The sequence below is a fragment of the Hipposideros armiger genome, unplaced genomic scaffold, assembly GCF_001890085.2.
Source record: "Hipposideros armiger isolate ML-2016 unplaced genomic scaffold, ASM189008v1 scaffold_682, whole genome shotgun sequence".
NCBI classification, from domain to species: Eukaryota; Metazoa; Chordata; class Mammalia; order Chiroptera; family Hipposideridae; genus Hipposideros; species Hipposideros armiger.
Window position 1 is genome coordinate 200709 of NW_017732032.1, and position 16610 is coordinate 217318.

Genomic DNA, 16610 nt, shown 5'->3' on the forward strand with positions numbered 1-16610 from the left:
CGCCGCCGCCGCCGCCGCCGCCGCCCGAGCCCGCGCCGAGCGTGCGCCTCGCCCTCCTCCCGCGCCCGCTCTGCTCTAGGATGCTGCGGCAGGTTCTGCACAGGGGCTTGAGGACGTGTTTCTCCCGGCTCGGCCACTTCATTGCCAGTCACCCAGTCTTCTTCGCCTCGGCGCCCGTGCTCATCTCCATCCTGCTCGGCGCCAGCTTCAGCCGCTACCAGGTCGAGGAGAGCGTGGAGCACCTGCTGGCGCCTCAGCACAGCCTCGCCAAGATCGAGCGCAACCTCGTCGACAGCCTCTTCCCGGTCAACCGCTCCAAGCACCGGCTCTACTCGGACCTGCAGACCCCCGGGCGCTACGGCCGGGTCATCGTCACCTCCTTCCAGAAAGCCAACATGCTGGACCAGCATCACACTGACCTGATCTTAAAGGTGAGAGGCGGGCGGACGCGGGCAGCCTCCGCCGGCGCCGCTGCCGCGGCCGGGCTGGCTGTGCGCGGGGTCCGGGCTGAGAGCGCCGCCTCTCATCCCAGGCGGCTGCCGCAGGGGCTCCCCTGCACCGCGCGCCCCTCGAAGGCCGCCCGGAGCCTGCCAGACTCCTTGGCGGGGAGCGTCCGGATCCGGGCCCTGCCCTGCCCTCGCCGCCGTCGCTGCCACCCGGGAAGCTGCTGCAACAGTTGGGGCGGCGGCAGCCACGGTGCTGTGATCAGTGCGCTTGTTTTGGTTGCAGTGGTCTCGGGGACGGGGAGGCCTTGGGGTTAACTGTGCTAGGAAGCAGCACATCAAGAAAAGATGGTCTGGAAAGTCCTGCTAGTTGACAGCAAAATACTATGCTTGGGGAAATTCAGAGACCCTTCTCCACTTTCTCCCCTTTTCTCTCCCTTCCTCTGGCCCCCGGAGTGTTTGGGGGAAGGCTGCTCGAAGGGGCTGTGAGGGAGCAGAGGAATGTGAGGTGGGACGGTAAGGAACACACCTCCCACCCACCCAGAAAGAAGTGTGGTCCCTGGCGAGGACAGGGGCTGCCCTGCTGCCCTCTCCCCCAGAGCGAGGAAGCCATCTCAGTCTTCTAGGTTAGGAAGTGATGTTTGTAATTCACAGTTATTTCATCTTTCCCAGTAGCTCCTCTCCTCTGAAATGTACAAACTTCTCTGGGAAAAGAGGGATCCGACTGATCCACTTTTCTGTGGGTACATTTGGGCATGAGGGTGAGGGGCAGATCCAGAAGGGTGAGGACTGAAGCCAGGTTGTGTGGCCCTGAGAAGAGCACAGGAAACCAAGCAGCTGTTTAGAGGGTGACGCTGGCAGACAGGTTGTGTCCTCAGCCTGAGGTGGGGATTTGTTATGAAAAGTGAGGAACTTTCAGGAAGTTCCAAGAAAAGTAGAGGAGTGGGGACTAGAGATGGAAAAGTGGAGACCTTGGGAGAGTCAAGCAAAAATAGGTGGGAACGTTCCATCCACGTCCCTGGTGGGAATTCTGTGGCTTGTTTACTTAAGATGCTCCTCTGGGGAGGGCAGAGAGGAACCAGTCCCCGCTGGAGCCCCGGGGCAGAGGGCCTGCAAGTGCTGCTTTGTGGGTCTCTGGTCTGGATCTGCGATTAGAGGCTCCTTGGATTTCTAGTCTTCTTATCCCAAGGGGAGTCAGCCAGTGAACCTGAGGGACTCTTTCCTTCTGTTTTCCTCTACAGGTAACCTTCTATCCCTAGAGACAAGCTAATTTTTCTATATTTCCGTCCCTCTATTTGTTGACATGTTATCAATCAGCAATGAGTAATGAGGAGAACCTGACTCAGGACTCAGTGGAGTTAGGACCTTCCCACATTGGGCGGCTCATGATATTTTTAATGGCACACACATATCACACATACTCATCACAGAACCTTAGTAACATTAATCCGGAGATGTTTGCTTTTCTCATGATAATACTTCAAACATCAAGCGTCCCCCCCCCAGTAATTCAGTGAACATATTTTGACACACAGATAAATACTGCTCCAAATGCTTTCTCAAGAAAACACATAGTAGTTTCATCATAGGCTTAAGGAAACCATAATCTACCCAGTTCTGACAGTTGGAAAGCTGCCCCAGGTTTTGATAGATGAGCTACTAAACCATGTTTCTCTTTGTATCTGCCCCTCCACACCCCCCCACCCCCGCACCAGGTGATGTTTCCACTGGCTTTGTTTTCCCCCCAACAAACCCTCACGCCACCGTGACCGTGAAAGCAGTCAGCAGTTACATTCACTCTCAAGGTTAATGAGACATCAACAGGCACATCAGATATCTCCCCAACTGGATTGTTTCTCCTGTTTGGTTTTGGTTTGTTCAAGACAGAAAACCATATGATAAGAGAAAGTGGGAGAGAGAGAGCAGGCTGGCTTCGCCTCCATGTCTAAAGGGCAACTTTAAAGGGCAGCGGTCTTCTGAATTCATTGTTTTAAGAAGTGGGATGGTTTTTCATGTTTGAGGTGTCTGGGGAAAATCAAAACCAAGTTGAATAGTGGTCAGAATTCATTTCTAGCTGATGGCTCTCTAGTCAAATAAATTCAAAGAGCTTATAAAAACTCAGACTTAGGAAACTGAGGGGATTGCCTTCGGTTTATATATCCATTTTTTTCTTTCTACATCCAACCCCTATATTTGGTAGGTCTCAGCCTGAGGGCAGAAAAAAACGGACCTTCAGTAGTCATGGTAATGTAAAGTGTGGGAAGGAGCACTTTTTTTCTTTTCTTTTCCTTTAGAGATTGATGAAGACTTGCCCTTTACAAAAGGTATTAGGAGTGAGAGTCGGTGTTTCTGGCCTTACTAGTGTTATTCTAATACTCTGTTGCTGGCATCAGGAATAGCACTGACAGTTAACACTGTACACAACACCAGCCAGCCCCTGCCTGTTTTATAGCATCGCATTCAAGTAAAGTGGTCACAGCATAAGCAGGGTCTGAGGCTTTCTCAGGCCCCGCTACAAAAACTGGAGGAAGTAAGTTGCAGGGCTGTGTCGTCTACTCCTCATAGTACTCGTTTGTACCTATTCAGTGAAGGCAGTCCTTCTTGGGATATTGGTCCAGCTCCTTTCTGATCAAAACTAGACTGGGAAAGGATGATGACAAAAAAGAAAAACCCAGGTTGATTTTTTTTTTAAAGATAATTGAGAGTATCACAGAAAAAAATAACCCATGTTTGAAAATCCAGCTGATCTGGTTTGGAGGAGTTTTCTCAAATTTGTGCAAAGGACATGATTCCCTTCCTCTAACTCTGCAGCATAGAATCTGACCCCAAACCAGGAGAGGGGTGACTCTGCCTCTCAATGGATCCTCTAAAGGCTATATGGGTGAAAGTGGGTGGAGCCTGATGGTCCTGCTAAGGGATCAACCATTAATTTCTGAACCTCTTTAAATAAATGTTGATCTTCAAAAGTCTTCATTTCACTAGAAGATTAGATTCAGCTCATTATCATATTTTAACAGAAAATCTACGATATTGCTCTCAGAGCAAATTTCCAGGTAGTACCTCACGAGCTTTTATAGATATGTTTCTTCCTCATCACCTAAAATGAAGTGTAAGAAGGTGATGTTGATAATTGATCTGGGCTGTGACTAAAACGATACTTGATTTCTTCGAGAATCATCCGTGTAGAGTGCAGAGCCAGTTTAGCCCAGTCCTTATAATAATGCTATCACCTTTATAGCACTTTATCAAGTATAAACATATAAAATGTTTAAATATAGTAAAGGTCTCAAGGTAGGCAGGAAAGTGCTGTGTGCCCATTTTACAGATGAGGAAACTGCTCTTTAGAAATTAACCGGCTTGTCCATGGAAAAAAACAAGGACAAAACCAGGAGTGGGACCCAGGGTTTTTGACTCCCAGCACAGTGCTCTTTTCATTATAATTTACTGCCTCCCATATCATAAACTACTTGAATGACTGAAAATGCACATGTACAAATGAAGTATATTTGGCCCTCCCATGCTATTTTTCTAACAGTGGTAATTGGATTATAAGAACATTCTCTTGACTGATTCTTCCTGGTGTCAATGAAAATCCACATATAGAAACTAAATGCCCAAAGGAAAACATAAAATATTTATAATTAGCAATATACAAAGATAGAAAGATCGAATATTTTACTGGAAAAAAATCTGGATGATTAAACGCGGCTATTTCGTGTTTGGGTCGGGTTCAGGTGGATGGAACCCCGCTGCCTCACACCGTTCCTGGCACCCTCGATCAATACTTGTGGAGTAGACCTGCCCTGCTTTACGCAGACATAGATGTGATGGGTAAAGAAAATTCCATAGAAACCACTTTCAAATATATTTTCAACATGGCATTTTTCTTTTTACAACTTTACAGGTAGTTTCTAGGCTTCCTGTTTTTTCCAAAATGCCACTTTTCCTTCCTTGTTACCCTCTGTAGTCACATCAAACCATATCTCAATTTTGAACTTGGGTAGGGGCACTGCCTTTGCACAATGTCCTCTTATTAAGAGGAACCACATAAGATATTTTATTCCAAACCAAGGGAAGGACACATCCTTACTATACATTCTCCCACTTTCTGGGGAATCCCATTTTGTTGAAATACTGAGTGTCTATTTTATTTAAATGTTTTATGTTGAAATACATTAAGTAGAATTAAAGGCGCAAAATAGGATTAATAGAATTTAACTTGGAATTATGCAATTCCGGTTTTCCAAGAAGGGCAGCGGCATTGCTAGCTCAGAGTCACGAAGCCTTGGTAGCTGGATCATGACCCCCGTTTTTCCAAATACTGTCTCAGCACTTTCAATCATTATGGCAACCACCCATCATTTCCTTCTCCACAATATAAGGATTAGCAAATCCCAGCCTATTTTCGAGCTTAGAAGGAGTTCTTAAATTTTTTTAAAAATTGTAACAAAACAAAAACACAAGACTATGAGGCAGAGATGGCATGTGGCTCTCAAAGCAAAAAATATTTGCTCTTTAGTCCTTCACATAGAGAAGGTCCTATGCTATATTCCAAAACTTCTTTGCTAGAGCAATTTCAAGGAGTTACTACTGTTAACTTCTAAGGCACTGGTTCTCAGCTAGGGGCAACTGTGCCCCCAGGGTACATGCGGCAATGGTTGGAGACATTTCTGATGGGCATAACTGGTGGCGGGTTGCTACTGGCATCTAGTGGGTGGAGATCATGGATGCTGTTAGGCATCCTGTGTGCCCGGGACGGCCCCTGGCCCCAAACCCTGCTTCAAGGCGTTCATTTGTATGTTTCTTCTGTTTTATTGGGATTTTTTTTTGCAGCTGCATTGATTATGTAAACTGAAAAAATGCCAAAATCTTACAGAACTTTGGGGACAAATACTGTGACCTCAGAGGAAATGCTCTTTGGGGCAATTGGGCAGAGACCAGATTTTCTAGTGGAACCTTCCCCAGGGTGTAGATATCTTGCTCTGTCCTAGAGTTCTCTCCTTTATGGTCTAAACCCCACGGTAGGGGAACCCAGGAAACCAAATGCAATCTAACTGCTTGAATGGCAAAGCTGCTGCATTGACCCTGGCCTTGACCCTCATCAGAGTGCCCATGATCGGCAGGCCTACCCCTCAACCTGTAGCAGTCACCCAGTAGACCTAGCGGTCTCCTGACAGTGTGGAAGCCTGCACTGTGAAGCCTGCACGGAACAGAAAATGACAAAAGAATTTGCATCCAAAGAACGGGATCAAAGACCCTTGGGTTTGGAAGACGCCATAAAGGGGTCATCTCTGCAGACGCTGGCACTGGAATCTGCTCTTAGCATCTCAGGGTGCTTTGGCTGGTGACAGGTACTATGACACTTCAGTGTCCTGTCACTTCAGTGAGTTTTCTGAGTGGCAGATACACTTAGAAAAAGATTGAATGCAGGACTGAAAGGGCAGCATTCATGCATCTGCTGGGCCAGCCACTTGCCTTTTGCACTTCATTTTTGCACTAGGGGAAAATTAAAAAGATATCCAGATTGCTTTTCATTTTCCTTTCATTTCATAGGAGGCATATCCTAATAATCCAAGTATAATATTATTCTAGGGTTGTCTGACTTCTGAGCACATTTCATTTGTGTGACTAGTAACCTCAAATGCCCATCCTGCTTCTCTCGTGTAGATTTGGGAAGCAACCTTGCTGTGCAGATAAGCATCTGGGACAAACTTTGGGCAAACTGCTAATTTAAACGGAAATTTAAATATAAAGCTGTAATGTGACTCATAGTATCTTGATAGATGCTATATTAGAGTTAGAGAAGGACGATTTTTTTAAAATTAACACAAAAACTGAACCTGTCAGGATTCACCAGACTTACAAACCTCACAAAGCAGCTGAGCATTTCACTGGCGACTCCATATGATAATTAACGAGGAGAAGTAAGCTAAAAGAAGTTGTTTGTTTCCTGCCTGGGAGGGTGCAGCATCTCTTGGCACAGGAGCTAGGGAGAGGCAAGGTGCTGGGGATCTGATCAACTTTGACTTTGTGGGATGTGCCATCTGCTACCTGACTTTGGGGCTCAGTGTGAGCCCCCAGTGACACTTGAGATATGTTTGAAGCAGACCTTTGAAGTCACCTGCTTGGTAGCATCTCACAGCAAGCAGGCTTGTCTGCAGCACTGCCTGTGCTGCCACCACATGCCTGGAAGGCCACAGAACTTCCGAGGAATCCTGCCAGCCTGATTTAATGACCAGCAGGGGAGGTGAGTAATCTCTAACCTTTAAAAGACAAAAAAAAAAAAAAAGGGAAATCAACAGCAGTTGTTATTTCATATGGGAAGCCCTGGATAATATGTTGTGCCTTCAACTTGCAGCTTTAGAATCCATATTTTGCACAAAAGGAGGCAATGAGGGAATTGTGAAGCTGCTATTTTTGTCTTCTTGCTCTCTAAGAAATCCTCTTGAGAATATCGCTTGTGGTGTTTTGAAAGCTCCCCATTGTTAGGTCTTACACTTTAGGTTTAACTTGTGGGCTCCATGTACAGTCGAGATGAGGATTTTTGTGCAGCTACCTTGGGAGGTAACATCCGAAAACACTGGGAAGGAAGTGGGGACGTGAAAGAGGGAGCAGCAGGAAGCAAGTGTCCTCTATGGGCAGCCAGGACTCAGTCTCACCGGGGAAGCATAGGAGAAGCTGTACAGCTCGTGTCCAGGTTATCCCAGCTGTGGGTGAAGACGTGGGTATGTATTCCCCAACTCGCCAGCCGTCGTGAGTTGATCCGGCTGCATCCCGGGGCAGGAAATCAATCCCTGGCAATTCCAGATGCTATATATATCCCTATAATCAGAATGGTGGTTGCTGCTGTTTTATAAAAAGTCTCAGGCAAAGAGCTGCAGGGGTTTGCAGTAACTGGCCTTGGCAGGTAGAGGTGAGTGTGAGCTGAGAGAATATGGGTGGGACCCTGAGGGTCTTACACCCATCTGGAGTCCTATATCTAGGAGTTGAGGGCCCAGATTCCTAGGCGATGTTCATTCCTTCACTCAAGAAGATGGCCATGACCCCATCCCATGAAGCTTACAGGCAAGGATGAGCCAGCATGGCTGTTTAGTTTATCCTTGAATTTGATAAGCAACTGCCATTTTCAGTTTTGTCACTGGATGGTGGTAAAGATGATTGCAAACAGGGTGTGGCAGGACTTGTGGTTCTATTGATATATGCTAAGCCCTGACATTTTAGTATCCAGCCCCTCTTCCCTTTATAAATCCAAGAAGTCTGCAGGCCCCCATCCACCCACATCTACTTTTGTTCTCTTCCCTAGATAGAAATGCACTCCCTCCTTACTTTGAGGCCAAACTCACATGCCTCCTATTTTATCAGGCCTTCCCAGATTCATGGCTCCCTTAAATTCCATCCCTTAAATCTATCTGGCTATTAGTTCTTTAATGCTTAACTATACACTATTATCTAATTTGCTCTGTTGTCACATGGTAGTTTCTCTTGAGAAAGATCATAAGCTCTTCAAGTACAGGAACAATGTTTCATACTCCTAAATCTCCTAGAAGCCAGCAGAATGGGGACTGTGCAGCAGGTGCTTAATACATTGTTGCTGGTCGATGGCTTATAGGATGGAAAATGTGTGCTCCCTTCCCTATTGATTTATTTTGGTCAAATAGAATTTTGCCTGGTAGCGTGACCATGTGATTTCTTTAGGATCTGTGTTCATTTTTCATCCTTGATAAATCTTGGTTCCAAACTTGATGATAAGCAATACGCATCCATTCTGCTTCAGGATCATTTGACATTTATATGAGGAGAAATTCTTAGAAAACCAAACACCAGACCACCTTCTCTGGTCCAAGTACAGTTTGGAAAAGCGTAAGTTTGACCTTAGTCTCCAGGGGTCCGTTCCCATGTGAAAGGGCAGAGCACTCTGTGGTTCCCAGGGAGCACCCTCGAAGTCAACTCTCCACTACACAGGTCCTTATTTACATGAAGTAAAGTCTCAAAACACTGGCCACAACCATAGTCAAATGTAAACATGAAACACAGTTTTTAATCAAGGACAAGTGGTTTTTCCAGCTACCCATATTCAAGAAATCATCACCCTGATGTTACTGAGCCTCACTCTTCTTAAAAGGCAGCCCATATTAACAGAAAGATTTGTTCTAAGTGGTGAACTTAAAAGATGATACTAGCACAAAATCAGTGTTTCTTGGTAAGTTTTTTTTGTTTGTTTGTTTTTAAAGATTTTTATTGGGGAATTGGGGGGATGGGAACAGTGCTGGGGAATTGGGGGAAGGGGAACAGACAAGTTGCTGTCGTTTTGTTCCTTCTGTTCTTCAGTCTAGTTGTGGAGGATGTTGTTGCTTCACTGGCGCAAGTTGGCACCATCATTGCGCTCTTCCTGGGCGAGGCAGATCAGTCGCCGGCTTCTGGACGGCCGCTCACGCTGGCTGCTGGCTGCTCACGCTAGTCCATGGCAACCCACTGCCACAGGGGCTGCAGCCTCCACCGTCGCCAGCGACTCACGGCTGCCCAGCTCCAGGTTGAGCTGTTGTTCAGCATCTTAGCTGTGGAGGGCAGTGTCACTGGCCCTCATATGTGGGATCCGAACCGGGGCCCTCTGGCATCCCAAGCCAGTTCTTAACCATCGCGCCACTCGGCCGGCCCTCTTGGTAAGTTTCATGGCAACACTAGAACTACTAATTTCTTAGCATTGAGGGTGCGATTCCTTTGCCCATTCTTCCCTGGACTCCACGAATTGGTCAAATACCACAGCTTTGTCAGTCCTTCTAACTGTCTCAAGAAAAACGGCATCTCTGCTGTAGAACTGTCATTATAAGTACTCAAAAAATCTTTGTGATATTCAGTACCTGAATTTTGTGAGCTTTGCTTTGTTGCCTTTTGTTTTTGTTCTTGTTTGGGTATAGCATCTAGGCAAGTGATCATAGTGAGTAAAGATTGGCTGCTCTTGGGCTCTTTAAGGTACCCACACATCACCTGGGTATCTTATGAAAATACAGACTGATTCAGCCTAGGGTGGGACCCTCAGTTCTGAATTTCTAGCAATTGGAGTCAGGAAAGCTAAGCTCAAGTCCCAGTTCTCCTAAGTATGTGACTTTGGGTAAGTCACCTCACCTCCCTTAGAATCAGGTTCCTCATCTGCACTGAGTGCAGTAGCTTCCCCCACACCCACTGATGGTAAGGATGCAATGAGATAGGTATGTGAAGACATTGTGTAACCAGAGCCTTTGGTATTCTGTAAGGTGTGTCACCATTATTGCTATTTGCTTTGAAAATGAATGTTACTTCCTCATATAGGCCAGCTCTTTCAGCCATTATTGCCTGTTGAGTAAATACACATGGAGGCAATTTTTTTATTTGATCCAACAGGTAATAATAGGTGCTCAATCTGCATTCTCAATACTCAGATTGGCAATTTGTTGGTCTTGAATGACTCCATCTGAGTCACTGGATTCATCCTACTGCCAAGCATGCAGTTCCTAAAGTCTTCGGCAGGCAGAGCTGTCAGTGGGGATAGGTCGTTTCTCAGGGCTCAGAACCCTCATCTTCATGCTTGACAGTGCTTTGCACACAAAAGAAGCCTCCACTTCCTGCCCAGGGAAGTGTCTGGAATTAAAAGCTCCGGGAGCCTCTGGGCTCCTGTTTCAAGGTTCCCTTCACCACTCCTCACAGTGGGGCATTGCAAGAAAGGGATTCTCCAGCAATTTAGGTGAGAGAGTTGGTAACTCCTCTCACTTAATTTACGTGCCTACCGTGTTTCCCTGGGAAATCTTGCCAACATAAGTAGCTCTGCAAGCACTTCAAAGGGAAGAGTGTCCCTCAGAATTCCCGGAGATCAAGAGGACCAGGCAAAGTGATAATTGTAAAGCCCCTGGAAACTGTGAAATGTAAAACTTTGCTTAATTGGGGTTTTAATCATTTAGGTCACTGCGTTTCCCTTCTCCTTTCTAAAATTTCCTTTTATAGGGTATAAAGGAAATCTATCATTATTTAGGATCAAAATCAAATCCACCAAAGAAAATTTCTCTGCCTACCATGTTCTCTATGCCTAAACTCTTCAAACAAAACTAACATCAGTGTAAGTGAGGATTAGCAGTTCTTCTTAAATTTGAATGTGCTTTTGAATTCCCTGGGACTTTATTAACATGCAGATTCTGACTCAGTAGGTCTAGGACAACAGGCCTGAGATTCCGCACTTCTAACAGGCTCCCAGGGCTGCTGCTACCGGTGGTCTGAGGACCACACTGACTAGAGCAGAGAATTGGTGCACTTGAAGGACGTTTGTGCATCCTGACTAATAAATTACTCAGTGCCATTTAATTGCCTCCAAGCTCTAAAGCAGTGGCTATCCAACTTGAGCAGATATCCCCTGGAGGGCTTGTCCAAACACAGATTTTGGATCTCATGGAGGAGTTTCTGATTCTGTAGTCTGAGGTGGGGGCTGAGAATTTGCATTTCTTCCAGGTTCCAAGGTGATACTGTTCCTGCTGCTCCAGGAACCACACTTTGAGAGGCACTGCTATAAAGCATCCTAGTAAATGCCAGTGAGGACTAATTCCAAAAATGCTGGCTCTCTCTCTGTGTAGAATCTGGCCAACAGATACAAGCAGGGTGCAAAAGTTATTTTTTAGCAGTTAATTATGAGTGATGCTGTAATAGTTATTGTGCAAAGGGCACTACATAAGTCTGAACCTTTTAAGTTTGCAACTTAAAGCAAGCGTTATTAGACAGAGGAGTCTGCTCCACTGCCTGTCTCCAGGTGTTGGAGTTTAGGAAAAGGGGGGCTGATAGAAGAAAGCACACTCTGAGATGGAGGAGAGATAAGCCCCCCACTCACACACAAACTGTGGATGTTGTTGCTTCCATCACTGCGTGATTGCCAAAGCTCCCTTTCTTCCAAAGACTTCCCACACAGGGTCACCTGCCATTTGCCTTTGTAGAAACTGTCTTTATATCAAACCAGAAGGCACAGCAGGTACCAATAGGAGCTACATGTTGCGATTCTGAGACAAGAACCCAGTTCTGTGGATGCCAGAGGTGAGGTATCCACAGAGCGGGCCCTGGCAGCTAATGTTTAGTTTCAACTACTGTCTGATGTCACTGTTGTTAGAGATGAAGTAGAACTGGAGTGAAGTTCAGTAAGTACTCGTTTGGGCATAGTGGAATAAGCATTGTTTCAGAGCCTCAAAGTTCTGCGTTTGAGTCTGTGAACCATTAATATATCCTTGATCAAGTCACGTAACCTCTCTGGGGTCTTCATTTCCTCACCCATAACACAGGATCAACAATATCATCACCATGGGGTTGGAAAATAAAAGGAGATAATGTGTGAACAAACTTTATAAAGTGCAATATGCCTAAAGCCATACAAGCCTCACAGTATCTGCACTGAATGGACACATGTTTGTCTGGGGCAAGGATCCCCAGAGAAGAAGAATAAACACTTTAGTCACCTACTTGACATCTTTCACATTGCCATCTCCTTTTGTGAAAAAGTGCCTGTAGGGTCAGGGACTGCCTTTCACTAACCAGAAGCTTTGCTGACATGGCCTATACCTCAAGATGATGTACTATGACATCAGTCTATATTTTTACTTTGAATGATCAAAGGAGAATGAAAAATAGCCTATCTGATCATCTACTATCTACACTTCTAAAGCCTTAGACCTGCACTGTCCAATTCAGAAGCCACTAGCCACATGTAGCTATTTGATTTAAATTTAAATTAATGAAAATTAGAAACTCATTTCCTCAGTTGCGCTAGCCACTGTTCAAGTGCTTAATAGCCACATGTGCCTGTAATGGACAGGACATATAAAGAATATTTTCATCATAAGAGAAAGTTCTATTTGACAATGCTGCTTTTCACAGATAAAATAACTGATACATCATATAGCTTAACTAATAAGCAGTGGGATCAAGATCTAAACACAGGAATGGCTTCTAAAGCATTATTTAAAAAATAACTAGACCAGATTGCCTCCATGAAATACAGAAATAGATGACTAAGGTATGGCACCTGGTGTCTGATGGCTTTGAAGTAGTCACAGAGTAAGGGGGAACTTTCAGTTTCAGCTTCAACATGGGAAGAGCTTAGAAGTTATCACCCCCATCCTTACAACAAGAGAAACCTAGATGAACTGAAAACCAATGACTTCTCTTGCACACATCAAAGGACTGATATGTCACAGGGCAAATTGCCATCCCAAATCTGTAGAGGCAAGAACATCCATAGAGATACAGACACAATCTGCTTACCTGGAGCAGAAGCCTCAGGTAGGAACGCTTAAATGGTAATTTTGACAAACTGCTGAAGGCTAAGCGTGGAGTAGCATGAGTGTGCAAGAATCCTGGGGGCTGCAATCACTGTCTTTGTAGGAGAAGGGGTTGGAGGGCTCACACTTCCTTAGGCTTGCTCTCCAGAAACCCCACCAGATTCCCAAGGTGAAAATCTGGCAGGGAGAGGTCAAAGAGTAATCATTATGAAATCTATCCAGTCTTCTCCATAACAATGGCCTACTCTCCAGGGAAGAAAACTTTGCCAGAGCACAATTAGGAAACTTTATCCTAGGTTCCTCCCCCACTGAACCCCCCTTCAGCCTTTCTGTCTCATCTAAGGAGTGTGGGAGCAAAGAGTCCACAGGGGTCAGGGCTTCAAGGAAATAGGTTAGGAGTGCTGCAGCCAGGGAAGCGGGGGAGGGCTATATCATTGAATAAATACTTGTGGTCATAGCCTCAAGGCACAGGCCCACTTAAAAGACTGAAGAGAACAGAGAAGTCCAAAGGCAAGAAGAGAGACAAAAACAATGACAGGAGAGAAATTTGAAGCTTCTAGTACCTATAGCCGCAACAAACATTAAATACATCCCAACTCCTAGATTAACGTTAAGTCCTCACTGTAAGGCCTATTTACCTCAGTTTCTATTAACTAATACAACATGTCCAGTTTGGGGGAAAATTACAAGGCATGCCAAAAGAAAAAAATATATAGACTGGAGAGGCAAAAGAAGCATCAGAACCATACTCAAATATGACACAGATAGTAGAATTATCAGACCGGAAACTTAAAATAACTATGATTAATATGTTATGGGCCTTAATGGAAAAAGTAGACAACATCAATAACACAAATAATGTAAGTAGAGAGATAGAAACTCTCGGGATGAGTCCAAAGGAAATGCTAGAAATAAAAACTGTAGCATTAATGAAGAATGGCTTTAATGGACTCATCAGTAGGTTCAACACACCCCAGGCAACAAATCAGTGAGCTTCAATACAGGGTAATAGAAAACTTCAAACTGAAACACAGAGATAAAAGAATGAAAACACCCTAGAACATCCAAGAATTGTGGGACAATATCAAAAGGTATAGCATACACATAATTAGAATGCCAGAAGGAGAAGAGAGAATGCAACAGAAGAAATACTTGAAGTAATAATGGCCAAGAACTTTCCAAAATTAGTGACAGACACCAAACTACAGATCCAGGTAGCTCACAGAACACCAAGGATGATAAGTACCCATAAAACCACACTTAGCTATATCATATTTAAACTACAGAAAACCAAAGACAAAGCAAATCTTGAAAGAAGCCAGGGGATCGGGGAGGGGAGACACCTTACATATAGAGAAACAAGGATAAGAATTTTAGAATTAAAAGGAAAAACCCACCAACCTAAAATTCTATACTCAGCAAAATTATGCTTCAAAGTGAAGGAGATATAAAAACTCTCTCAGGTAAACAAAAAATGAGAGAATTCATTGCCAGCAGACTATTCCTGTAAGAAATGTTCTTCAGGCAGAAGAAAAATCATATAGGTCAAAAACTCAGATCTATACAAAGAAAAGCATGTTAGAGAAGGAATAAATGAAGGTAAAATAAAATCTTTTCAGTTTTCTTATAATTTTTTTTTCAATTACAGTTGACATTCAATATTATTTTGTATTAGTTCCAGGTGTACAGCACAGTGGTTAAACAGGTATATAATTTATGATGTTCTCTTATTCTTAATTGATTTAAATTATAACTGTTTAAAGCAATAATAGTAACAATGTTTGAGTGACTATAACACATGGATAAGTGGAATGAATGTCAGCCATGTCACCAGAGACGGGAAGGAGGAATTGGGAATAGTCAATTAGAATATAGCTGTAAAGGGCCGGCTGAGTGGCTCAATTGGTTAAGAGCTTGCTCAAGAGTGCAAGCTCTGAGCAACAGCAGTTCGAGTCCCGGCCCAAGCTGAGCTGCCAACAGGTAGCAGGATGGCTCAGCTAAAAAAAAAAAAAGAATATAACTGTACTACACATGAAGCATTACATTATTATTTGAAGGTGAACTTAGAATAGGTATAAATTTATAAGTTCTAGGGCAACCACCAAAAAATTTTTTTAAAGAAGCTGAATTGATATACCAAGAGATAAAATAGAATAATTTAAAATTCTCAATTAAAATCAGACAAGGCAGAAAAAGAGGGGGGATAAAAGAACACACACAACCAATACACAACAATTACAACCATGATAGATATTAATTCAACAATGTCAATAAGTACTTTAAATGTGAATGATGTAAATATACCAATTAAAAGATAGTGACTGTCAGAGTAGATTAAGAAAAATCAAGACCCAACTTTATGTTGTCTACCATAAACCCACTTTAAAGACTCAGATAGGTTAAAAATAAAGGGTTAGAGAAAGATACACCATGTTAACACAAAAGAAAGCTGGAGGAGCTGTATTAATTTCAGATATGGCTGACCTCAGAACAAGGAAAATTATCAGGGATAAAGAAAGACAGGCTAAAGAGATCGATCCTCCAAGAAGATATAATAATCCTAAACATGTATGCACCTAACAACAGTTCATTCAAATACATGAGGCAAGAACTGATAGAACTGAAAGGAGAAATACACAAACCCACTATTACAGTTGGATACCTCAGCATTCCTCTGTCAGTAATTGATAGGACAAGCAGGCAGAAAATTAGTAAGGATATAGATGACTTGGACAGAGGTAAGGGTCAAGATGTCTAATACTCTGGGCAGAGTCATAATTCAACTTTTATAAGGATGGCTCTTATAGAAATCTAGAGGTTAAGTTATAGAGGCATGACATTGGACATAGGGAGATTCCCTCCTCCCCTCTCCCCCACCCCCAGGAAACTGATGTAAGTCAACAAGCGAGAGGCTTTGAATAGGATAGCTGCAGGAGGAAAAAAAAAAGAGATTAGACCACCATTTTCCAAAATGTGCTCTAGGAATGTTTCCTTTGATGCTGCAAAATATTTGGGTTCTGTGACCAAATAACTTTTGGAAACAGTGCATGTGGTATCCCCATACCAGATTCCCCTATTAAAGGTACATTAGTATATCACAAGCTTTGAAGAGTTCCTCTGTAAAGAAATGTATTTAACTGTGCAGTTCAGCATTTCTTAAATTTATTTGGTCATGGATACTTTTTACTTTTTTGGTGACTCCTACTATTAATATACCAAAGAACCAATGTGCTTCAGAACACACAATGAAAATACTATCTCAAAAATAGGGAAATGGAATCAATAGGACTTGAGGTTTATCGGATTGTGGGTAAACAAAGGAAAAGTGGTGCCATTGGCTTAGAAATTTCCCACATGAGTAAATAGAAAGACGATGGTACTGTTAATCATAACAGGAAATAGGTGGAAGAACAAATTTGGAGGGAAACATTCAGCTGCTGGATATATACCATTTGAAATATTGCCATAATATATACTTGCAAATCTTCAGGAGGCAGATGGAAATTCCGATCTGGAGTTTGGAAGAGAGATGAGGTATTGATGTGAATTGGAGATTGGTCAGCATAAAGATAACAAGCCAAACCATGGAGATGGAATTCATTACCCAAGAAGAGTTTATTTGAATATGACAAGATCAGAAGTGCCAGGGACAGAACCTTAAGGATATCAAATTTACAAGGTGGGCAAAGGTGGAGGAATTAGTTAGGCAGACACTGGAAAGACAGGGTGAGAGGTAGGAGAGGAGAAAGTCATGTCGTGGAATTCATCATGGGAGACAGGGAGAGTTTCAGTCAAACCACACATATTTGTTGTGTACCTTTGTTTGCCAGGCACATAGTAGAGGATACAGCAGTAAAGAAACCACACCTATATTTTAATGGAG

The 16610-nt window shown here is 43.6% G+C and overlaps 1 protein-coding gene across 2 annotated transcripts in view; it reads left to right on the top strand.

The window, feature by feature from the left end:
- Positions 1 to 16610, top strand: part of PTCHD1 (patched domain containing 1) — a 56672-nt gene that overhangs the window by 1072 nt on the left and 38990 nt on the right. Inside the window, exon 2 of one of the 2 annotated variants that reach the window (XM_019626540.1) lies at positions 80 to 431. In XM_019626540.1, the coding sequence (XP_019482085.1) occupies positions 81 to 431 (351 nt within the window). In that variant the 5' untranslated portion in view covers position 80. Of the gene's footprint in view, positions 1 to 6; positions 432 to 16610 lie in introns of those variants that run through there. The other variant, XM_019626539.1, reaches the window with a different exon arrangement.